Source organism: Plutella xylostella, chromosome 11 (assembly GCF_932276165.1).
Source record: "Plutella xylostella chromosome 11, ilPluXylo3.1, whole genome shotgun sequence".
NCBI classification, from domain to species: domain Eukaryota; kingdom Metazoa; phylum Arthropoda; class Insecta; order Lepidoptera; family Plutellidae; genus Plutella; species Plutella xylostella.
This window is the reverse complement of record NC_063991.1, coordinates 890,019-915,269: the sequence shown is the minus strand read 5'-3', so window position 1 is coordinate 915,269 and position 25,251 is coordinate 890,019. Positions and strand designations below refer to the sequence as shown.

The following is a 25,251-nucleotide window of genomic DNA, read 5'->3' as shown; positions in this document are numbered from 1 at the left end:
ATAATTATATTTATGGTGACTTCGCGCGGCGTCGCTTATTGTCGATGCATACAAGCTGAAACAAGAGAGAAAATCTGTTAGAATATAGGCTCTTGTTTATATTAATAACAAGCTGTTCCCGCGCGCTTCGCTTCGCCTTAAAAAGTTTTCCCGAGGGAATTCCGGGATAAAAAGTAGCCTATGTTCTTTCCCAGGGTCTAGACCGTCTGTATACCAAATTTCATTCAAATCCTTTCAGTAGTTTTGGCGTGAAAGAATAACAGACAGACAGACAGACACAGTTACTTTCGCATTTATAATATTAGTTAGGATTGTCCCCTCTAGCAAACCTTGACAAGATGATGACGTATAGATATACAATTATGTATACACTGTACTTCGATTTTGATTCTGTCTTCTGAATGAAAACTAAATAGCCCCCGGCCAGGGATCGAACCCGAAGCCAGCGGTGCTATAATGGAACTAACTTCAAGTTACAGTATGCGGGAATGGGGTATTTTAGATAAAGATATATATTTTATGTAAACAGGCAGCAAAAGGAGTCGCGTATTTAAAAAAAGTTGTTTAGATTGACCCTCTGAGTCACGCCCTTTCAGCTTAGTATACCATTTTTGCAACACCCTGTAGTTAAGTATATATATGAACAATGGCTCACCTAGGCTCCACATAATAAACGCCTGCAAATCCAGAGTCCGTACGGCGAACCGGACCGGCACCGCATCCGATCCGGCCTTCAATCCACATCATACCACTTTTCATATCATATATAATTATAAAAACTGAACTTTTTTATATCATATATAACACCTAACCGAGCTATGTATTAGCCATATTACATTTAACTAACCTTTAACACACTTCAGTTTTTATGTTATTATTTATATTTTATTTAAAAAAATGCATTTTTATGTTTTGTTTAAGTAACTTATAGTAGACACACAGACAAGTTTTTCTCACAGCTTGTTGTTTTTTTTGTTTGTTATTTACAAGTTGTTGTTTTTTGTTTTGTTGTTGTTGTTATTATCACTGTGTTTTTGTGGCGACGGCTGGTACGGAGTCTGGTTTCGATTTTGGCGGCGCTGGAAACAAAAACAGCATGTTAAACAAATTATCATTTGACTCATCATCATCATCACAAATCTGTATTGTATAATAGACCTGTTCTGACGGCTACAAAATATTGCAACATACTCTTGATTTACTTGAACAAATACATAAATGATCAATGATCTCGCCATAAGAGTAGCAAAACACTGGAGGAAGTTAGCTTAGTGCATTTACACGATAGAAGAAGAAGAATACATAAAAGCTACACAAGTGCTTTTGAAACCCAACAGTTACTCAATAGTTTGGATTTTTAATGGCACGAACAGGCAGAGGAGCGTGGGACGCCCTCCAGTCCGTATCCGTTAGTGGCTGAATGAGGATGGCCGAGGACAGAATATTGGCGCTGCCTGGGACAAAGAAGCTCATGTCTAGCAGAGGATGATTACAGGCTGATGATGACTGTATGGTTTATCACATACACTTGGTATATGTTATGCTGCGTATATGCCGTTGATTCCAACAAACCTATGTGATTAGATGCCACAAATGCACACTACGCGTGCCGATTTTGAACTGATAATGATAGCTGGACGGAACTAATGTATGAACAAAAGTTGAGAAATGCTCAACCTTTTGACTAGTTTGACACGCGCAGTACGTACATTTGGGGAATCTAGTGTCATACAGGTCTGTGATAATTTGGCATTTGGTCCTTCGAGCCGGATGTTATACTATTAGCGTATGCAGTATTATTTTGGTTCACTGTAAATAACTATGTAACTATGGGTTTATTGCCTGAAATAAAGAATTTTATTTATTTATTTATAAGTATTTATCTCACCTCTAGGGCGCGTGGTGGCGACGACGCTGCGCGCGCCGCACGAGCCGGCTCGGCCGCGGTTGTCCACCTGGCTGCTGGCTACTGGGCCCGGCCTGGAAATAAACATAGTACGTGTTAGAGTTATGATTAAATACAGAAAGAAAGAAATAAACATTTATTTGACACACTGAAACAGAACAATAAATACAGAAAAAGAAACAACAAAATAAAGAGAATAATACATATTTTATACTAGCTCTGCCCGCGCGCTTCGCTTCGCCTTAAAAAGTTTTCCCGTAGGAATTCCGGGATAAAAAGTAGCCTATGTTCTTTCCCAGGGTCTAGACTACTCTAGACACTATGTATACCAAATTTCATTCAAATCCGTTCAGAAGTTTTGGCGTGAAAGAGTAACAGACAGACAGACAGACACAGTTACTTTCGCATTTATAATATTAGTTAAGATAGAACAAACTAAACAAAGAAAGGTTGCTGTCCAGAGTGTCAAAATGGCACCAGCTCAGCATATGCTGTGGACAGTAAGGCCACAGCGCTGGTTTTCAGCTGGCCCTTTTATGTTGACCTCAGTCACGAACGCGAAGTTGAGATAACGGCTGGCCAATTTCTATGAAATTTGGCATGTAGCAAGCTATGTTTATACATAGTTTTTTTAATGATTTCTTACTTGTTGGCCTGCCTCTGTCGGTCGCTCTCGCTGACGGAGCGGTGCCGGTCGTAGGGGCGCGCGTGCGGGCCGCGGCCCGGCGCCAGCCCGCCTTTGACTAGTCTAACTACATTTAGGGCCTGTTTCACAATGTCTGGATAATGGCTACCTGTCGGTTAAAATACAAGCTGTCACCCTCTGTCATTATTTTTTAGACAGTGACAGCATGTCTTTTAACCGATAGGTAGCCATTATCCAGACATTGTGAAACAGGCCCTTAGTATATTTTATACTATATTTAGTATAATAACAATAACATACTTATTCCTGCCAGGAGCTCCTTGGACGCTAGCAGCTGTGTTAATGACAATAACTTCGAAAATAGCCCGTGCTATAGTGTCTTTTTGCTGTGTTGTACGCCTAATCTAACGCGCTAATGGGTTTAATCAACTCTCAATGAATTTTGCCATCCGCAATTCGACGTTTAAATGCTCTACGACTGTGGTTTCTGCATATGAATCTTAATACCGGATGAAATCTGCGACTGAGTGTCTCTATATTTGTAGCTTAAGTGCGTTGTGCGGCGTAAAGCGTCGCCTCTGTCGTGACCCGTGGCTTCGTCAGTACGACATACATTATGTATATAGGTATGTATAATATACTATGTACTCACTTGTTGGCCTGCCTCTGCCGGTCGCTCTCGCTGACGGAGCGGTGTCGGTCGTAGGGGCGCGCGTGCGGGCCGCGGCCCGGCGCCAGCCCGCCTTTGACAAGTCTAACTAATCTAATATAATAACAATAACATACTTATTCCTGCCAGAAGCCCCTTGGACGCTAGCATGTCTTTATGACAATTTGGTCGAAAATAGACCGTCCTATAGTGTCTTTTTGCTGTTTTGTATGCCTAATCTAGTCGCTTGAATGGTATTTTCAACTGACAATGAATTTTGCCATAATTACCGCTATTTTCGACGCTATTGTCATTTAAATACCCTACAATTTAGGTTTCTGCATATGAATCTTAATTCCTAAATGCGTTTTGCAATTTATAACGGCTCGGGTGTCTATATTATGTGTATCTTAACTTAAGTGCGTTGTGCCACAAAAACCGGGTCATTCGCTTGCATATAACCTCTGTCATGACCCGTGGCTTCGTCATTGCGACATACATTATGTATATAGGTATGTATAATATACTATGTACTCACTTGTTAGCCTGCCTCTGTCGGTCGCTCTCGCTGACGGAGCGGTGTCGGTCGTAGGGGCGCGCGTGCGGGCCGCGGCCCGGCGCTAGTGGGCCTTTAGATGCTAGTAGCTCGTTGAGTTGAGGCTGTGGATGGTGAAGACTAAGTTTAGTGATGGGAAATTAAAATTAAATAATTCACAGACTAGAACATTGACAAGACAAGAATCGAGTCACACACTCGAACTTGTAGAAGTGTTTCCGTAGCATATTTAAGGGGCCTTATTATGTCTTATTACAGTATATATAATCAGGTATTGATTACATGTACCCTGTCATTATTTGTAAGACGGTGTTTCGGGCACAGACAACTGACATATGTACCCGAAACAAGTAGGAACTGTGCAGGATGTTATTATTCCGAGTGTCATACACTACAAGTCCGAAGTAATTTTAACCATCTCTCTTCATGCACGCACTTCAGTGAACTTTCATAAACCGCGGTCATCTCGATCAGCTCGCTCTACTTGTAAAGCGGTCAACTCTATGTAGTGGACCTCACTGTAGTAGCGGTCAACTCTAGTCGTCTCTACTGTAGCACCGGTCAACTCTAGTAGACCGCACTGTAGTAGCGATCAACTCTAGTGTTCCGCACTGTAGCAAAGGTCAACTCTAGTGGTCTCTATTGTAGCAGCGGTCAACTCTAATGGTCCCTACTGTAGCAGCGGTCAACTCTAGTAGTCCCTACTGTAGCACCTGTCAACTCGCGTGGTCCCTACTGTAGCACCGGTCAACTCCAGTGATCCCTACTGTAGCACCGGTCAACATCAGTTACCCGCACTATACTGACCTCGAGCACGCGGAAGTCCTCGATGCTCTGGAACTGGTCGAGGCATGTCTTCAGCCGCGGCTCCACTTGCAGTTCATTCTACTTGTGACCCTGTCAACTCTAGTGGTCCCTACTGTAGCACCGGTCAACTCTCGTGATCCTTACTATACCGGTCATCCCCCGTGAACCTCACTGTACTGACCTCGAGCACGCGAAAGTCCTCGATGCTCTGGAACTGGTCGAGGCATGTCTTCAGCCGCGGCTCCACTTGCAGCTCGCTCGCGTGCTTGTAGTACTTGAGGAACGCCCAGAACTTCTCCAAGCCGTAGAGTTGACCTGCGAAGGAAATGGTAAGGTTATTGGAAGGTAAAAAATAAATTTCATGACAGTAAGCAAAAAAAAGACAGTAAAATTGGGGTAATTTGACTGTTTACTCGAATTTGTACTCTCGTACGAAGAATCCGTTCTTATCACATTCGTTTATTAATCCAACATTAAACCGCCCCCATTTTGCATTATTTTATGATACGACGTATATATTTTACACATAAACCTATAAAGCTAACTCTCTCTCCCTTTTCTAGCAAGTCGATAGAGCAACTTAGAATGATTCCTATATTGAAACGCGTAGATATAATAGATAGGTATAGACAGCAACGCTCTAAATCATCGATAAAACAGCGCACTCTGTCGGTAAATCAGTTACTCTTTCGCAAACGCGTCGATAAAACAGCACCCCACACACCCGCTAAAACAGCCACCTCTCTCATTCCTTATAGCGATAAAGCGATAAACTTTTATCTATGTCGGTAAAGGACCCGTGCAACGATTCCTCATTCTAACAGGACATCCCTATTTATCATCACCAGCGTCACCTTTCTCGTAGTCCTGCAGCGTCTCCGCCTGGAAGTCCTTGTACAGCTCGGGGCGGAACTTGCGCTCCAGCCCGTACGAGTAGAAGCGGAACAGACACTCAAGCCCGTAGCGGAAACCGGTGGCGGCGTCCTCGTTTGCTAGCGTTCTGGAATTTAATGGGTATTCGTTAATTTTATGACTCTCAACTCGTCTGGTTATGTCAATTGTTACCTTAAAGTTACTGATTTTAGGGAGCCAGAAAGGAGGCTTTGCGAGTCGCGACTGAAGTACATACTATCATTTGCACCTGATATATTATACGTCCGGCGCAACCCTGGGTAGTCAGCGATTGTCGCTTATCTGACTATCATATCCTTTCACCACGTTGGCAAACTACGAAGCAAGCTGCCATAAAATAACAATTTAAATTAGTGTACAAAGTAATGATGTACTGTAATAAGTGAGTGCCTCGCTTGTATCACCATTGACTAACCTTTGTGGTATCAAAGTTGTGACTATTAACTAAATTTTGCAACTGTTCTGTAGAGTTTACGTCTACAGTAGGTTACAGCTTATTGGTTTAGAATGAGTGTTCACAGTTTGCTAGTTACGCAATTTCTTTTCACTCTTCGGTCTTCGCTACTAGTAACGATCGAGCAGTTTGTCTACTGGGAACACAGACTAATGCTGAGTTGCACAAAGGAACTTTAAGCTAATGTCGACATTAACTCTATGGCTGTATACTGTCAAAGCAAGGCAGCAAAGATTCCTTTCTTCAACTCAGAATATGACAGCTGATGGTACTGACCTGAACTCCTGGTACATGGTCCTGTTGAAGTGGTCGCGCAGGAAGAACGACCAGAACCGGAAGAGCGTGTTCATCTCTTGCGACTGGCCGATGCCCAGCTTCTTGCGCTCTGTGGAACGAACATTTGGAGTTATTTACTTAAAATAAAATTACAAATAGAGGCAAAAATTTGGAAACAGATATGGTCTTGGCTCTCTTTCGAGCAGCAGTAAGTTCAAATCTCTGTACGTCTGTGTGTCTCTCTGTGTTAGCTTAGGTGCCAAACGCTTGAACTGATTTTAATTTTGTTTTTTTTGTCTAATGGATAATGTTATCCCGAACGTTCTTATTAAGTATATATCAAGATAAAATCCTCTTCTACATACATACCTAGCACGGGACGCAAGACTCACACGACAAGACGTGACCTAAGTTTTCTGTTAGCTCGCTCGGTGGCCATACTCTGGCCAACCTCTGACTATATGCTAGCGTAACTCCCAAACAGTTGGACCGATTTACGTTTAGATTTTTTAGGCTGATAGATAATAATATTATCTATAATATTCTTGTACCTGTGAGACAGCGCTTGTGGTACTTGGTGTAGGCTTGCTGCGTGAAGTGGTTCTCCCGGAGCAGGCCGTGGCTCGGGTGGTGGAACGTGGGCAGCGACTGCGGGACTGAACCGCTGGGGGACGTGCCTAGCGATGAACTGTGGGGGTGAGAGGGGTGTTAGTTATCAGAAAAATTATTACATAGAAATTTGTAAGTGATTACGTGTATAACGTACCATCAGACCTCGGTAATTCTACAGCGGCTGTATTGCTATACTAGTTTTAATGGCATAAAAATATTAGCAAATTACATTGTCATGTGTCGCTAATGCAATACTGTTGGGACGCGAATAAAATGTTGAATAAAATTAAAATGTATGAATTTAGATAGAGGTGACTCTGGTTGGATTGCCATATCAAATATCACGCCAGCCAAATTACAAATAGCCAGCATGGTAAAAGAAGTGAGGGGTATAATATTTCGTTTCACCCGTCTGGCCAGTTTTACAAGCAAGCAGCAGCATATTATTATGAGTATCCTCCAGTGTGGTCGATTCGACTTCCTATTCCATTCCATTCTATGCGAAGAATCCAGTGGGCGATTCAGCAAATTGTCGAGTTTCCCGGGAACACCCAAATATTCCGAAAAACTTTTTTCCGAATTTGAAAACACCGAATATGTAATTTACGAAATATTGCAATACCGATTTTTAAAAATGCCGAATTCTAAAAATCACGTAAATTATAATTTCGAATATTATATTCACGAAGATTTGTTATTACGATTTTCAAATACACGAACGTTAAAAAATACGATTACTTAAGCATACGAAAAATAAAATACCGATTTATTATAATCACGAAAAATTCAAATCCCGATCGAAAATGTGATAATTCGTGATTTTGACAAAAAAACCATAAACGTCTTAAAAACCTTAGACCCAAAACCTAAAGATAGGTGCGACGACGAGCAAATCGAGGAGGAGCGTGTTAGGTGCACATAGATATCGAAAAACAAAGCGGAGCGCAGCGAAGCGGAGCGGAGCGTTTCAAATATAGAGCAAAACAATTGCTCGGAATTTTATGGTGTTTAACCTTAAAAACCTTAGGACCTAAATCTAAAGATAGGTGCGACGACGAGCAAAGCGAGGAGGAGCGTGTTAGGTGCACATTGATATCGAAAAACAAAGCGGAGCGGAGCGGAGCGGAGCGGAGCGTCTCAAATAATATAGCTTAAAATGTATTGTTAAATTGTATACGGATTATGCTGTTAATAAACACATTATTCTTAATAACTATTTCTTGTCAACTAAGATACATTCGGGAATTTGTATTTTCGGAATATTAAAACTTCGGGATTCGTAATTTTAACAATTCGATATAATAAAAAGTCGTACTTTTAAAACATCGAAATAATAATATTCGGAAAATTTACTTTCGTCATTTTAATAAATATGTTGTTTGAAATTTCGTTTATTGACTATTCGTGATTTTCGTTATTCGGAAACTTAAAATTCGGGATTGTGATTTATTCGGAATTATGAAATTCGTAATTTTAAAAATCGTTATTTTCATATTCGTAAAAAAGTAATTCGGATTTATGTAGTGTACCCCGAGTTTCCCACTTGTAACAGTAAGGGTACTAACCCGGTGCTTAGCGTTCTCGGGCGGTGCTCGCGGATGTCCATGATCCAGCCGATGTGGTGTTCCACTGGTGGGTTGAGGCTGTGGCGGGTCTTGCGTTTACGCCCGCTTCTGTTGGCGGGAAAACATTGTTATGAAGTTAGGTTATATTAAATGTATTAAGTTGTAAAAAGAGGTTACATAGATTTGTCAGTTAGATAATAATCTAACGAACACTTGCAGACACATTTTACACAGGAAAAATCGTCGGTTGGTGTAACATTATACATATATAGATTTATGTCGCCATATGGGCCTCTACATATTGGCTTCGTCCTCATACACGTCTTCCAAATGTCCAGGACTCCTGATCCCAATATGGTAAAGCCAATATACAAAAAAAAAACTATTATCAATGTTTAAAAAGTCCAAAAACAAAAATTCATACCTTATACAGAGTTCTTTTGAGTATAACATGTACATTGATGTCGATTCTGAAGGCGGAAATTCTATTTTAATGCTGTCAAAACCTTAAATTGTTTAAAATTCGACTCTATGGCTGTTTCCTGAAATCTCATTTTATACTAGCATTTTTTTTTTGTTTGACAGCGTTAAAATTAGAATTTCTGCCTTCAGAATCGACATCATTGTACATAAATGTAATAATAATGTAAGTCACTCACATGACATCAGTAGCATGAGGATCCTTGTCGGCGGCGTAGAAACGCGCCGTGCGCAGGCGCCGCTTCACCTTGCCGGAGCTCTCCACCTGACAGACAGATAGACAGACGTTAGCGAATACAATAACATATAACGTTAGTAGACAGACATACGTTAGAGGATATAATAGAACTTTTGCTACTATGGGAAGAGTATAGGGGGTTTAGTGTCATGAAACCCATAGCCTGCAATGCAGCGACTGGCTTATTATAAAGGGTTTGATAGAATGCTTTCTGTGTGTTACCACAAAAACAGTTGAATCATATTAACGCAGTTTAACACGGTATTTGGCAGCACTAGATATAGTTATGTTTTATTGGCGTTAACAACCCTCTGCAACATTTTAATTAAGAGGCATTTTTGGCAAAATGCAACGTTGCGTCCTGCTAGGTCCAGTCCCTGTAGGATTTTTAGCCATGATGATTATCATCGTTAAGATTCCGTCGTTGAGAATTCGTGGTGTAAGCGGTCTTAGTGTTTGTCCTGTGTTGGCATACATATTTCTTTTGCTATAGCAACCGGGCTTCTCTGCCTGACGCACAAATTCTTAGGCTCAACCTGTGTACGTTGTGGTGGCTACATAATTCAACGGATCAAGTTGTTTTGCCCTGGGGTGGCCTACATATCTCTCTCGCTAACTATACCTTGGGCCGGGGCGGCGGCGAATTCATAGGATCAAGCTGTTCGCCCTGTGGTGACTCCTACATATATCTTTATTAACTATCCATACCTTAGGCCTGGGCGGCGGCGGCGGCGGCTCGGCGGGGTTGCTGTGCCGCTCCGTGGGCTGCGCCGCCTCGAACTGCTCGCGGCTGATCACTGACACCGTCTTGTAGCCCGTGCTGCCCACGCTTACAATACAAGTCCTAGTGTCTGCCCTGTGCTGGTGGCCTACATATCTCTCTAGCTATCTATACCTTGTATAAATTGCTATAACTATTTCTTGTGATTGAGTTGTATTAGCAACCGGGCTTCTCTGTTGCACACACGCATACATTCTCAGAGTCAACCTGTGTGCGTTGGGGTGGCTACATAGTTCATAGGATCAAGCTGTTTCCCCTGGGGTACATATCTCTTTATCTAACTATATCTTAGGCCTCGGCAGCGGCTCGGCGGGGTTGCGCTCTGTTGTGTCTACATGGCCTATGTTGCTTTCACGTTTTAGTAGTCATTAGCCGTGGCTTTTGGCCTCCTTCTTATTTTAAGTCAGCGTCAAGCTGGACATTTCAATGTCTTCGCTTATTTTTGTACTTTCGTCTGGGCCGCTCGATTGCATACAAGTGTTAGGATCAAACTATTTTTTGTACTGGCCTACATTTATTTATTTATTTATTTATTACATAATATATCTGTTTAGCTATCCATACCTTAGGCCTGGGCGGCGGCGGCGGCGGCTCGGCGGGGTTGCTGTGCCGCTCCGTGGGCTGCGCCGCCTCGAACTGCTCGCGGCTGATCACTGACACCGTATTGTAGCTCGTGCTACCCACGATTACAATACAAGTCCTAGTGTCTGCCCTGTGGTGCCCTTCATATATCTCTAGCTATACCTTGGGCCTGGATTGTATAAATTGCTACAACTATTTCTTGTAGTTGCGAGGTGTTAGTGGCCAGGGTTCTCAGTCGCACGCACGCATAAATTCTTAGGCTCAACCTGTGTGCGTTGGGGTGGCTTACATATATCTTTAGCTATCCATACCTTAGGTCTAGGCGGCGGCGGCGGTGGGTAGCTCTGTGTCTTCATAGTAGTAGTCATAGCCGTGGCTTTTGCTAGGCTTATTTCAGGGCTTCTAGACGCTTGGTCGGTAATACAAGTGTTAGGCTCATCCTGTGTGCGCTGTGGTGACCCCTACATATATCTTTATCTACCCATACCTTAGGCCTGGGCGGCGGCGGCGGCGGCTCGGCGGGGTTGCTGTGCCGCTCCGTGGGCTGCGCCGCCTCGAACTGCTCGCGGCTGATCACTGACACCGTCTTGTAGCCGGTGCTGCCGTATGACTGCGGGAAATGAGGCAAAATTAAACATAATATAATCATACTCATGGCTTGGATTAATAGTAGGAAGGTTGCTTCATCCACTATATCCATAACTATCTATCCAATGATATCGGTCGAAGAGTTGATAAAATTGGAATCTAGCTATCATTGGACTGACAACTTTCGACAGGTAGGGTAGGCGATAGTGGCTAGATGAGGAAGACTGATGACGTTGCTGTGGCGCTCCTTGGGAGAGGCCTATGTCCATTGTCCAGCAGTGGACGGGCTGATTATAAAAAACATGCTATAATTTTACTCATGATGTTCAGCAAATTTTCGCCCAATCCTTTCTCATACAGTCATTTCCGTCTTCCTCTCCAAAGTCTTCCAGCTTGCCTGAATTCTACATTATCGACAATATTTTAAATAACCTGGGTAACTTACACCTACTTAAATTAAAAAATACACAAGAATACTCACGCTTCCATGTGTGTAGTCCGAATCGTTCCATAAGTCCTCCTCGTAACGTCTCAGTCCGTCTGTGATAATCTGTGAAATAATTACAATAGTTACTTATTGTGATTATGTATTTATTGTTCAGGCTGATGATATAAGGACAGGAATTTTTTGACATAATATACAGGCATAAGATCATAATATATGCGAAAAGCGGAAAGTCTGTTATTATTGTTATTATAAAACTTTTGAGGGTAATGGAAAAATTCTAATGTTTATGAAAATTACCTGTAGTACTCGACATAAATAGAGCCCTGTATTGTACTACCAGTTATAGCCCTAGCAGATAAAGAAACTATATGAAAATGGCAACTGTAACATAAGTGGAATGATTTTTGACAGCTAAATAGGGCTAGATATCACGAATCCGTCTACCATTTTCACATAGATTCTTTATCTACAAGCTTCCCACCACCGAAATTTTGTTAAAAGCTTCATTAGTAACCCCCTTATTCATAGAATACTTATAAGACGTTTTAGCTATTGAACTGTTTTGTCCCTCTCTAACTCCGAACAAATTTTCTTTTCTTTTATGTCTAAGGTTGCCTGTAAGAGATAAGGCCGCCTATTGTTCATTGTTCCTAGTTTATAAGTTCTCTTTGTATGTTTTAATTTGTGGTGTTCAATAAAGATATTATATTCTATTCTATTGTTCTTTCACAGAGAGGGACTAAACGGTTCAAAAGCTAAAACATCATATAACATTTCCATGAATAAGGGGGTAAGTCTGTAACGACACTTATGAACCGCGTAGCGTATTTACGCCGGCGGGTCGGTTGTGTTGTGTTGCTCTCTCCCCGTTTCTAGCGAACACAGTTCATAACTGCTTGCCCGCTGAACAACGAGGAATTGTTAGTATTAAGGTGTTAGTATATTGTTACTTACAGTTATTACTTAGTAATTGTTGGCTAAATTTTAAATCCGAATATAAGAATTCATTGCAAAATTCTCAATAACATTATCGTCATGACGCTTCCTTTATTATTAAGTACCTACCTACATCATTCTACCTCTGGACCACTCGTGGCTCTTTAACCGACTACTTCGACTTGGAAAAATGAGGTCCTGCCTGACCTGTGTGCATGCAAATTGGAAAGCATGTTTGTGCGCGATTATCTCGCTTTTGGCTGGACCAATTTTGATGAGGTTTTCAGTAACCTCACCTACTCGGGATTGCGTGTGATGCGCGTGGCACCTCTGGACCGCTTGTGGATCTTTAACTAACTTCAAACGGTACCTGAATGTACATATTCTAATTATGTTCGTTCGGCTAAACCAATTTCGATGCGGTCTCCAGTAATACCTGCTCCAAGTCGGTGGTGATCCGGGTGGCGGCGCGCGAGCGGTCGTGCTCGTGCCGCGGCGCGCGCCCGCTCTGCGTCACTATGAGCAGCCGTCCGACGTCGCCGTCCGATAGTTCCAGGTCCGACTCGTCGTCCGACCTGTTGGGTGATAAGGGAACATGTTAGGACATAATAATATGGAAGGGCTAGAAATTGACACAAAAGTGGTTCTAAAAAGACAGTATTATATGAAAATATTGCAAATTGAATTTCGTTTGATTCCTACACAGTCTTCTCATATCCATTTTTTGTCACCACTGGCGCACCTATACCTTCTAATACGAAGTCTGTGTCTCAGACAGTGGCAATTTTTTTGCTCATCGCTTATATTTAGCTTTGATCTATCTGGACGAGTGTCCATACGGGTCTGATGGAGTCATCTTGTCCGTATATTGTTGACCGCACACTCACCAGGCATCAGTGAAGGTGTTGTCATAGTAAATTTCCCTGCTTCTACATATAGTATGTAACATGGAGTGGCAATCTCAGACACTGTCTAGCGCTCTCAGACACTGGACCTCGCGTCTCTGCCCGTGGGACGCCCTCACACTCACCAGGCGTCAGTGAAGGTGTTGACCCGCGGCGGGGGCAGCTCCAGCTCCTCGACCAGTGGAAGTGGAGCTCCTCGCTCACCAGGCGTCAGTCAAGGTGTTGTTTTGCCACCAGAGTCATTTCTCTGCTTCTATACTGTCTAACATGGAGTGGCCCTCTCAGTACTGCTCTGCCGGTGGGACGCCCTTGTACTCACCAGGCGTCAGTGAAGGTGTTGACCCGCGGCGGGGGCAGCTCCAGCTCCTCGTCCAGCTGGAAGTGAAGCTCCTCGCTCACCAGGCGTCAGTCAAGGTGTTGTTTTACCACCATAGTCATTTCCCTTCTATATATTCTTCTTTCACTACCCGTGGGACTCCCCTCTACTCACCAGGCGTCAGTGAAGGTGTTGACGCGCGGCGGGGGCAGCTCCAGCTCCTCGTCCAGCTGGAAGTGCAGCTCCTCGCGGGCGGGCGCGGGCGGCGCGGGGGGCGCGGGGGGCGCGCTGCGCTCGCGGGACCCGGCTTTTGTGCGGCGTTTTACCTGTGGGGGGGTAAAGGGTTGTGGTGAGAACAAGAGAACGCATCCATGAACAAGGCTAGGTTTTTGATTTCATGGATGTGTTGGGAAATGTTATAAAAGCTTTTTTGTTTTTTTACAAAAATGGCTTTACTATCATAACTTAGAGACATGCACATGCTAAACGATGTCAAGTGGGTTTTAAGCCAATATAAATGTGACAAATAAAAACGATTTGCAGCTTCCCACATAGTAAAAAATCCGTTCAGTATTTTTACGTGAAACATACAAACTTTAGAGTTCATAATATTGAAGTGTTAATAAATTCTGCTTATATTATAAAAGCCAATGTTTCTTACTCTTCCACATAAATTTTGATTAAATTTGGTATGTAGGATGTCTCAGTCACAATTTGGTATTTTGCATGGTTACATCTGCGAGGCTATTCCTATATTCAGACAACTACATATCATGTCCTCCAGCAGTGGATTATGGGCTGATGATGAAGTAGGATACAGGTGACATACCTCCGTCCAAACGTCACTGACGTCAGCGGCGGGGTCGGCCTGCTCCGCCGGCGCGGCGCTGTCCGCGGGCTCCTCTACATCTGTGGATGAGATTGAACAGATTGGTTAGTTTGAGCAAAAGATTGGGGTGCATGGAAGGAGAGATAGCATCCAGTGGCGTGCTTTGGAAGAGGCCTACGTCCAGCAGTGGACTGCTATAAGCTGATGATGATGTTCATGGAAGGGGCCTCCTCGACTGACGTATCAACTGCACCATATTGTCAAAAATATCAGACGTATATTGAGCATTCAGCTAAAATAGCTGGCTAATCCTTTCTACACGGTGACAAAACCTAGTGCAGCTCTAGTGTTTATCACCGACATGCTAAGAAGAAATTTAAGCAAGAGTGTTTGTTAACTTGTAGGTATGTAGTAAACCAAATGGTGTGATCCTTATTTTTCATAACTATCTCCAGAAGTCGACGTTAGAAAGAAACATAAAAAATATAGAGCTAATTAAGAACCTCCTCCTTATTTCGTAGTCGGTTAATTAAAAGAAAGATATAATCGATATAAAGAAAAATAAAAAAGTCGTGTAGTTTGTATTCCACGAGTCGACACACCGGCCGTCGGGGTAACGTCCGATGTTTCCTAAGGGAAGGTTTCTGTACCCCAAATATTCGTAACCCGACTCTGTACGGGACATAGTGGGTAAGGCTTATAGGGGATGTACTTCTCTGTTTAGTTGACAAACACTAGAACTATTGTTTGCCACTCTATGGAAAGAATTAGCATTTCAGATTTCATTTCGTCCCAAAAAGGTACAAACACCTTTTGCAATCCTTGGCCAATCTTTTTGTGCTGGCGTTTTACCTTTTGGAAACCTACGTCGTCTAATTAATCAATGATGTATGATTACCTACTGGATATATCGAGGATATTGTAGAGTTGGGGCGCTTGGGTGCTAGTTTAACAGTCTGTGATTATAGACTGATGATCTAATTCTGTCGATGCAAAACAAGCACAAGATCAAGACTACTAGGGTTTATCGCCGTGAAACGATTGATTGTCACTCGCTGACTGTAAAGTCAGGCTGTTGATGATGATGCTGATTATATACTGACCGGAGCGGTACGACAGCGGCACGAACTCGGGCACGTCCGGGTTGAGATGGTCGTGCGGCGGGCCGGGCGACGCGCGCGCACGGAACATCCTGGAACAGATTATAGACATGTAAGTAGAAATATCTATGAAAATTGGAAATAGATGCCGAATGTTTTTATAAGATATGTAAGTATTATAATTTAAATATTTTTTCAAATATAACCCTTTACTTCATACGAAGCCATAAATGGCTCTTGGAATTTAATATTTTATTCTACCCCAACAAAAAAAAATATTTAAAAAATGATATCGCTATACTTTTAGTCACTTCTTTGTTTGTATAAACATATTTTTTTTGTCCATGGTATGTGTCATCTGCGAATATAATCGCAACTTATCCCAGGTGCAATGATTGCTTTCTGTGAATGTGATTTTTCTGAAACTTTGAAATTCTGCAAAAAATATAAAAAGTACGTTGTTGGTAGTAAAAAAAATGTTTTCCTTTTGTGCATACCTTATATTTTCTGGAACTTGTCAATTAATTAATTATTATTAGTTTTATATATCTTATTTTCTCAATTATCTGAGAAAGCCATTTCTGGCTTCCTATGCGTTGAGGCTATAATATTTATGCCAGAAATGGCTTCCTATGCACTCGTACATACTAACTAGATTTTTAACCTAATTTTTCAGAACAAATACTTCGCTTGTTTATACCTGAAAAAATACAATACCTGATGTTGACTCCTTACGTAATTTCACTAATGACATATTTTACAAATTTTAAAATTTACTAATTAACTAAATTTACTTGTATTATTTAAATATACGTATATGTTCTGATTTAATAATAATTTGTCACTGATAAATTGCTGATCCGAAAAAAGAGCTGTAATAAAGCAATTCAGGAATTGTGATAGTATTTATTTGCCTCCTGCAGTAGTCCAGCTACCATATGCCAGAATAGATGGCAAGAGAGACTCCTCAATGTTATCAAATGCTAGCAGAACAGACAATCTTACAGGTAGACACGAATCTCCTGGACCATCCCAAAAAAAAACGTTAAACTGTACCTGTAGAGATGAGGAGCTGCTTTAGCTGTGTTTGAATTTGATAGAAACAAACAGAATTAACCATTTTTCAATCCAATTATGAAAAGTTTATAGTTTTGGTATGTCTAATCAGAAAATTAATTATATGAAATATTTTCACAAAAACTGATATCTGTCTATGTAGTGCATGGGAAGCCATAAATGGCATAGATATACCAAGTACCAGTGCATACGAAGCCATTTCTGGCTCCTAATTTTTTTTTCTAGAATAAAGTAGCTAAATTTTTTTTTTACTTAAAAATTTTGTTATTATCCCTTATTAAACGATATTCAAGTAAAAAATATTTTTTATCTCAATCCCTTCATAATTCATGCAGTAGAGGGATAAATAACCATTCGTGTAGCGCCATAGGTCTCTGGCGTGTTATGCTATATTTATGATGTGAATGGCGGCGGCGATCTTTTGTTTTAAATTTAAGATGAGGATGGGTGGAGCATCTATTCAGTATATTCAATTACCATCTCCTGCACCTACATTTAAAAGAGTTACACAAAAGAATTTATAGATTTTCATAATATGAAAACTACCCTATTATCTTTACCTTGGCAGCGGCGGCGGCGGCACGGCTCGCAGTAAGCTCGACACTGGCGCCACTAGAGGACCGGCACTCGTGGCGAGAGGGAATATGCCCACCATCTGTTTCTTGCGTCTGTAACACATTATTTACCAGTAAATATTATGTCAGGATCTTGGCACGTGGAGGTCCATGGTCTCTGCCTACCCCTCTGGGAGATAGGCGTGAGTATAACGTATGTAGGTATCTTGACCAATGTGAAGAAGTAAATCGAGTAATAGTTGATAATAATTATATACATTTCTTAAAAAAAATGGTTCACCATAAAAACTTTGTGGGTCAACACGTGACTTTGTATTAAGTATGGGTCTTTATTACTAATTTACTAAAGTCCTAAAACAAAAGTTGTACGGAATGACGAGCACAGTTGTAAAGGGGGCGACCCTTTACAATACCACTAAAATATCTATAAAATACTTTTATATTTTAATTGTACATAATACTTCCACATACCTCTTCTCCCCAACCTTCTCATCGCCCGGCTCGCTCTGCAATGGCGGGTCGTCATTCGCATCTGTCTTCTCTGCTGGCGGGTCGCTGGTCTCCGCCGTTGGTGGCGACGGCTGTTGGGCAGGGGTCTCGGGTTAGTGGTTGGTCTTGCCATTTATTTATTTAAACACTTTATTGCATACACATAGAGACTTACAAACTTGCTATGCTTGTTATTCTATGGTCTTGCCAATGTTAAGGGGTTATACCACACTTCGCTATTCGTATTTAATTGTTATTGGATGTTTGATGTATTTGCTTAATACCAAAAATGTAAGCAAATCCGGCAATAATTCTGGTGTATACACTGAGCACACATGGCAGTTTTGCCAAATACGAATAGACAAGTAGGGTGGTAGCATTAGATTATTATTGACTGTTTCTGTGAGCGGTGACGGAATGTTGGATTAGAAACATGGTCCATCGTCGTATATTTGACATACCCTCTCAACCGAAGGTTAGAAAATGAATTAGGTATTCTTAAATTGAATCAATTGTAATATTTTCACATCTAGAACCTAAAGTTCTACCTAATAAGTGACAAAGGAATTCAATTAATAAAGCATATTTATTTTGTATAATACTAATTGAATGAGATTTTGATTCTCTTCCAATTAAGGCAAACAATAGACAAACCATTCTCAACTACCAACCTGACTATCCTTGCCGTTTCCCTGTTCACTGTCACTCCTCACTCCACTACTACTGTCCACACTATTCACCACCGCTGGAGCACTGTGAAAATTCTCCCTCACTTCGCTTTTAACCTCATTCATTTCCCAAGACACCGGTTTCTCTTCTTCTACCTTCTTCTCTGAATTTTTTCCAGCACTGGCTGTTTTGTCATCATTGGGAATGGTCTTTTCGTTGTCAGGGGCGGGTTTTTCGCCGTCAGAGGCGGGTTTTTCGCCGTCAGAGGCGGGTTTTTCGTCGTTGGGCGCGGGTTTTTCGCCGTCAGTGACGGGTTTTTCGTCGTGTTGGGCGTCGTAGTTGTCGTAGTGTTTCGCCCCGTCGTCAGAGTTGGTCCCTTGGTTGACGCTCGCGTCGAGTATCGGCCATTTTGTCGGCTCGAAGGCTGTTCGCACCTGTTGAAGAAAATTGATTGTTAATTTACAGTAACTTAGGCTATGTGTAATGGGTCGTGATGATGATGATGATGATAGGCTATGTAATTTTATATATAACTTTCCCGGTGACGCGATTAGCGTCACCGGAATCGTGCCGAGGCGGCCCGCTTTTATACAAGAATGCCATTTTTGACCGCCATTTTCAAATGGCCATAACTCCTAAACTCCCCGTCCGATTTTAATCATATTTACACCAATAGAAAGCCCAGGATCTCACCTTGAAGCCGTTGAGCAGCTTGGCTTGGGCGAGGCCCTGATGGCGTCCAGCACCAGCGCCACGTCCGGTGGCGGTCCGTCCGTTAAACAACTATTGCCATTTCTGACCGCCATTTTCAAATTGATATATCTCAGTCATTTTTAGTCCGATTTACGCCAAATTCACACAGAAACGTAGCTCAAACCCTGTAGATTCCTCTTACCTTGAACCTGTTAAGCAGCTGCAGCTTGGGCGAGGCCCTGATGGCGTCCAGCACCAGCGCCACGTCCGGGGTGAGCGCGCGCACGCGGTGGAACGACGCGATCAGCGTCACCGGGATGCTTCCTAGGCGGCCATCTTGCACCGCCACATAGCTCTACATACTAGACAAGCTCGACTGTCTTAAAACACTGTTTAACAAGTGTCTAAATTCATATGCGAAGCATATGAGAAAGAGGTGTATGTAACTTAAACACTGTTTAACAAGTGTCTAAATTCATATGCTTGCATATGAGAAAAGGTGCATGTAACTTAAACACTGTTTAACTTGTGTCTAAAACTAAGTTCGTTCCATTGGCTCTTGCTAAACATCTCCCTGCACTCACCTTGAAGCCATTGAGCAGCTGCAGCTTGGGCGAGGCCCTGATGGCGTCCAGCACCAGCGCCACGTCCGGGGTGAGCGCGCGCACGCGGTGGAACGACGCGATCAGCGTCACCGGGATCGTGCCGTCGGCGGCCATCTTGCGGCGCAGGAAGAAGTCCCGGGCTAAGTTGTCCGGGCTGAAGTAGTATTCGCTGTTGGAGGTAGTTGGGGTCAGTGGTTTGTACAGTCTGGGGCAAAGAAACCTGAAGGGCTAGCACAGGGCGCAGTTAAGAAGTTTTACATCGCGCTCACTCACATCGCGTAGTCTCAAGAGTGAAAGCGACGGAGAACTTTTGACACGTCTTAAATGCGACCCGTGCTAGCCCTTCTGCTTCTGACCCCTCTTATGTAAAATTTTCACTCTGGGAGGGTCAGGAAAACGTGTTCAAGTTATTGTATCATCTGAGTGCATTCAACGTTCGAGATATAACTTCGTATCACTATAGCGCATTAAAGTTTTATAGCAACTAGAAGAGGTTATCCAAGGACAGAGTGCTGTGGCGATCCTTGGTACAGGTTTATTGGTATGAATGTAATTTCCAAAACTCGTAGGAAAAAAATGTTCAGAGTGTCATCCTGCATCACCCCCCATTTTAGCAACAGCCTGTATCAAGTACTTTTTTACCAATTAGGAAAGGTATAAGATAATGTTAATATTCGCTTGCGAGTCTCCTCTGACTACCCCTTCGGGAATTGTAGTCGTGAGCATAAGTATGTATGTCTGATAATAATAAAAGAAAAAAATCCTTCAACACTCACATCTGATTCTTGATCATATCCTTCAGCGTGGCCGGGTCCAGCCCGACGCCGTATTGCGTCGGCGCGCCGTAGTAATACGCCTGCGCCCCCAGCGCCGACAGCCCGTAGTGGAGCACCAGCCCCTGCGGGAGGGCGGCTTGAGCGCGCAGCTGGCAGGGGGGAGGGGGGATGAGTGAATGAATGAACGAAACAAATATGGCGAATGAACGAAACCAAACAGACGTAAATATGAAGAAATATGGCAGTTATGAGGCGGAAAGAAGCGATGGAAGGGAGATGTTAGTGTGTTGCGTGTAACTGAATGAACGATACGCCAGTTGAATGAATGAACTAACCATAAATAAGACACAAGATGGCGGTGTCTATAGGAATGAACGAAACAGAAATAAAACACAACATGGCGGTGTCTAAAGGAACAAATTAAACAAAAATAAGACACAAAATTGCGGTATCTAAAGGAATGAACAAACCCTATAAGACACAAGATGACGGTGTCTAAAGGATAAGTAACTAAATGAAAGAAACATGGCATCCAATGGACATAACAGAGACGACAGTATCGCCGTAGTAGTACGCCTGCGCCCCCAGCGCCGACAGCCCGTAGTGGAGCACCAGCCCCTGCGGGAGGGCGGCTTGAGCGCGCAGCTGGCAGGGGGGAGGGGGGATGAGTGAATGAATGAACGAAACAAATATGGTGAAAAATGGCGGCGATTTGGTGGAAAGAACGAACCAAATGTGATGAAAAATGGTGGTAATAAGGGGAAAAGAAGCGAAAGCGTGGTGTTTTAGTAGTGTTTTGTGTAACTGAATGAACGAAACACTAAATAAGTGAAAGATGCATAAGTAAGACACAAGATGGCGGTGTCTATAGGAATGAACGAAACAGAAATAAGACACAAGATGGCGGTGTCTAAAGGAACAAATGAAACAAAAATAAGACACAAGATGGCGGTGTCTGAAGGAATGAACGAACCCTATAAGTCACAAGATGGCGGTGTCTATAGGAATGAACGAAACAGAAATAAGACACAAGATGGCGGTGGCTAAAGAAACAAATGAAACAAAAATAAGACACGAGATGGCGGTGTCAAAAGATTAAGTAACTAAATGAAAGAAACATGGCATCATATGGACATAACAGTGCCGACAGTAGCGCCGTAGTAGTACGCCTGCGCCCCCAGCGCCGACAGCCCGTAGTGGAGCACCAGCCCCTGCGGGAGGGCGGCTTGAGCGCGCAGCTGGCAGGGGGGAGGGGGGATGAGTGGATGAATGAACGAAACAAATATGACGATGACTGAACGAAATATGGCGGCGAAAAGAAGCGAAAGCGGGGATTATTAGTAGTGTTTTGTGTAACTGAATGAACGATACGCCAAATGACTGAATGAACGAAACTCCAATAAGACACAAGATGGCGGTGTCTAAAGGAAAGAACGATCCATAAATAAGACACAAGATGGCGGTGTCTAAAGAGAAACAACCAAGTAAGTATCTATAGACACAAGATGGCGGTGTCTAAAATGAAACAAAAATATGACACAAGATGGCGGTGCGTAGTAGTACGCCTGCGCCCCCAGCGCCGACAGCCCGTAGTGGAGCACCAGCCCCTGCGGGAGGGCGGCTTGAGCGCGCAGCTGGCAGGGGGAGGGGGGATGAGTGAATGATACATTGAATGAGTGAGTGAACAAAACCGAAAAAACGCAAATATATGATGAAATATGGCAGTTATGAGGCGGAAGGAAGCGATGGAAGGGAGATATTAGTGTGTTGCGTGTAACTGAATGAACGATACGACAAATGAATGGATGAACGAAAGAAATGTGATGAAAAATGGCGATGATAGGACGGACAGAAGCGATAGAAGGTAGATGTTTGTGTATTGATTGTGATTTAATGAGTGATACGCCAAATGTGTGAATGAACGAATCATAAATAAGACGAAATGTGGCAGTGAGAACTAGATAAGAAGCGAAGGCATGGATGTGTAATGGCAAGCATTGTATATTTTACGTTGTTAAATAAATATTAAATCCCGTCTAAAATAGTAACCCAAATAAAATAGTAAACTTTAGAATTTTGCAGCCATTTTGGGCACCAAATAAAAAAAATATACTATGTATGTTATCTAAATACATTATAATTATGGGTATACAATAATAATTTCAACATCATTATACTTAATACCTATCTAAAACGAGTATACTCAAACAAACATCAGTCTTTTAAATTGGATAAATAATTGAATTGTGTTTTTAACTTTACGAGTCAATAAATAAAACACACTTTTAACTATTGACATACAGAATTTACATAATCATTATGATGCCAATAAATACACGATCTAGCTCAAAGTCAATAGCTAATCACCTTCAGAGGTTATAGAATTAGCAAATATTTTCATTATAATACCTACTATATTCATATTATAAATGCATACATATCTCCAACCAAAGCAAACATGATTGGACGAATGAAGTTTTCCGAGTGACGTATCAACTGTACTTTATACAGGGTGTTGCAAAAAGGGTAAGGGCCGAAACCTACATGTGCAGCATGGTATATCTAAGCCCGACACTGGAATCAGAATTTTAAAATTATACCATGCTGCACGTGTAGGTTTCGGCTTAGTATACCCTTTTTGCAACACCATGTACAGTGTCAGGCGCACCCTGAGGTGTCAACTTCTGACTGTAATCTGGCTAACCCTTTCACTACGGTGACAAACCCTGGACCTCCACATGTTTGTCAACTTATGATGAATCCCAAGCAAAAATAAAACAAAAGAAAGTCATGATCAATGAATTTATAAAATATGTAACTTGGCACCCAAAATGTATGAAACCAAATGATGAACCAAATGATGTAAGGGTTCAGGGAGACAGGAGCTTTCAAATATACATACTCTCCGCATTTTTAGACAGAGGAAAGTATATATATTTAGGGCAAGGCACAAATGGCCAAAACTGTGCTTGCCCCGTTAGGAAATACACAGACATAACAATTTATTAAATAAGTAAACTAATAAACAGTTATAATATTATTCTAAATGGTTATAAAAAAATTACTTTTATTAGATTAGCAAGAGCTTGAAATACGTGGCAAATAAGCTTATGGCTAATAAATAGGTAAGTGTTGACTAAATACGCCTGTCAAATTAGTCAATTTAGCAGTTTGACAGTTAAGTGTCAAGTACTGGATTAGTTCTCATATAAACTGTCAAACAACTAAACCCGCTACTGTAATTTATTGAAGTGTAAATCGCTCTTTACTTCAAAGCAGAAGTGGGACAAACTAATCCCGAGATCCCGACCAATCACGCACAAAACCCTCGCTCCCGATTCGTCGCTTCAAAACCCTTCCTCTTCTCATTGGTCAGTCCACATACCTGCGCCAGCTCCGGATGCTGCACCTGCGGGAACTCATGCGGGTGGTACACGGGCACGTCTCGGGGCTCCGCTGTGGGGGACCGGCCGGTGCCTAATCACTTAAGAAGTGGGACAAACATTCCATTCCGACCAATCACGCTCAAGCACCAGACAATCCTTGCACGCGATTCTTCGCTTCAAACTCTGACTCTCCTCATTGGCCCACAACAAAACCTCCGCTCTCCTCATTGGTCACATACCTGCGCCAACTCCGGATGCTGCACCTGCGGGAACTCATGCGGGTGGTACACGGGCACGTCTCGGGGCTCCGCCGTGGGGGGCCGGCCGGTGCCGCGCCGCCCGCCGCGCCCGCGGGCGCCGCCGCGAGCTCGGCCTCGGGCTGACCATGCTGCGTTGTCAGCTGCCGGTGGAAGAAGAGAGAAGGTTAGCATAAATACATTCTGTATTACCACAAAAACTTTAAACACTGTTTAAGAAAGAATTTTTATATTCAATTACGCTGTGCTTCGCGGTCCGTGGCACCCACTTGTGTATGCTATGTTCAATGAATAGTCTTTTATTCTATTTTAAGATGTATCGGCAAGCTGAAGTGGCAGTGGGCTTGTCATATCTGCCGTAGAACCGATAACCGTTGGGGTAGAGTTCTCGAATAGAGACCATGAACAGGCCAACGCACTGCCCGCTGGACTGACGTCCTTAGGCGGGTAGCCGGTTTTGGCTGGATTAGGAAGGCGCTCCTTGGGAAAAGCCTTTGTGCAGCAGTGGATGATTATTGGCTGATGATGATGATAATGAAGACGTACCGGACTCAGGCCTGGCAGTGTGCGGGACGCCGTGTTTGGCGGTCCGTGGCGCCTTCACGTCGATGTCCAGCGGCACCCACTTGTGTTTGCCCGACTTGTTCCCGCCCTTGCCTCCGCCTGTGAATGTGTTACATATTTGGGTTGGAAAAATTGCACTTTTTTTTTCAATTTTGAAATAACAGATTTATTATTCAAATTCAAATGATTTATTTCAGACTAAAAGTCCATAAGTTAACAGAATTAATATTCACAATCAATTTATGGTACAAATAGCGGTCCTAATTTAGAATTCATCAAAATTTAATAACTAGGTAAGCTAAACCACAAAAACCATCAACTCAAAATAACAAGTCGTTAACTTTGTACAAGGGCAAAGTCAAAACTGCTAGTTTTTTTTCTAATTTGTTTGATTACCTCTATCCTAACTAATATTATAAATGCGAAAGTATCTGTGTCTGTCTGTTACTCCTTCACACCACAACTATATATATACATATGGTCTAGGTAGACCCTGAGAAAGAACATAGGCTACTTTTTATCCCCGAATTCCCACGGGAAAACTTTTTAAGGCGAAGCGAAGCTCGCGGGTACA

The 25,251-nt window shown here is 42.4% G+C and overlaps 1 protein-coding gene across 1 annotated transcript in view; it reads right to left on the bottom strand.

Annotated features, from left to right (window-relative positions):
- Window positions 1–1,008: 1,008 nt before the first annotated feature.
- LOC105390045 (la-related protein 1) overlaps window positions 1,009–25,251 on the bottom strand; it is a 60,184-nt gene continuing 35,941 nt past the window's right edge. The window contains exons 6-27 of the mRNA XM_048624229.1: window positions 24,660–24,776; window positions 24,096–24,256; window positions 20,471–20,592; window positions 19,674–19,863; window positions 18,399–18,830; window positions 17,710–17,819; window positions 17,224–17,331; window positions 15,590–15,678; window positions 14,487–14,566; window positions 13,832–13,983; window positions 12,873–13,011; window positions 11,534–11,602; window positions 10,952–11,074; window positions 9,043–9,128; window positions 8,384–8,491; window positions 6,758–6,894; window positions 6,207–6,315; window positions 5,419–5,564; window positions 4,746–4,879; window positions 3,740–3,861; window positions 1,889–1,980; window positions 1,009–1,079 (exon numbers count right to left, since the gene is read on the bottom strand). Coding sequence (XP_048480186.1) covers window positions 1,024–1,079; window positions 1,889–1,980; window positions 3,740–3,861; window positions 4,746–4,879; window positions 5,419–5,564; window positions 6,207–6,315; window positions 6,758–6,894; window positions 8,384–8,491; window positions 9,043–9,128; window positions 10,952–11,074; window positions 11,534–11,602; window positions 12,873–13,011; window positions 13,832–13,983; window positions 14,487–14,566; window positions 15,590–15,678; window positions 17,224–17,331; window positions 17,710–17,819; window positions 18,399–18,830; window positions 19,674–19,863; window positions 20,471–20,592; window positions 24,096–24,256; window positions 24,660–24,776 — 2,882 coding nt within the window. The 3' untranslated portion in view covers window positions 1,009–1,023. The remainder of the gene's footprint in view (window positions 1,080–1,888; window positions 1,981–3,739; window positions 3,862–4,745; window positions 4,880–5,418; window positions 5,565–6,206; window positions 6,316–6,757; window positions 6,895–8,383; window positions 8,492–9,042; window positions 9,129–10,951; window positions 11,075–11,533; window positions 11,603–12,872; window positions 13,012–13,831; window positions 13,984–14,486; window positions 14,567–15,589; window positions 15,679–17,223; window positions 17,332–17,709; window positions 17,820–18,398; window positions 18,831–19,673; window positions 19,864–20,470; window positions 20,593–24,095; window positions 24,257–24,659; window positions 24,777–25,251) is intronic.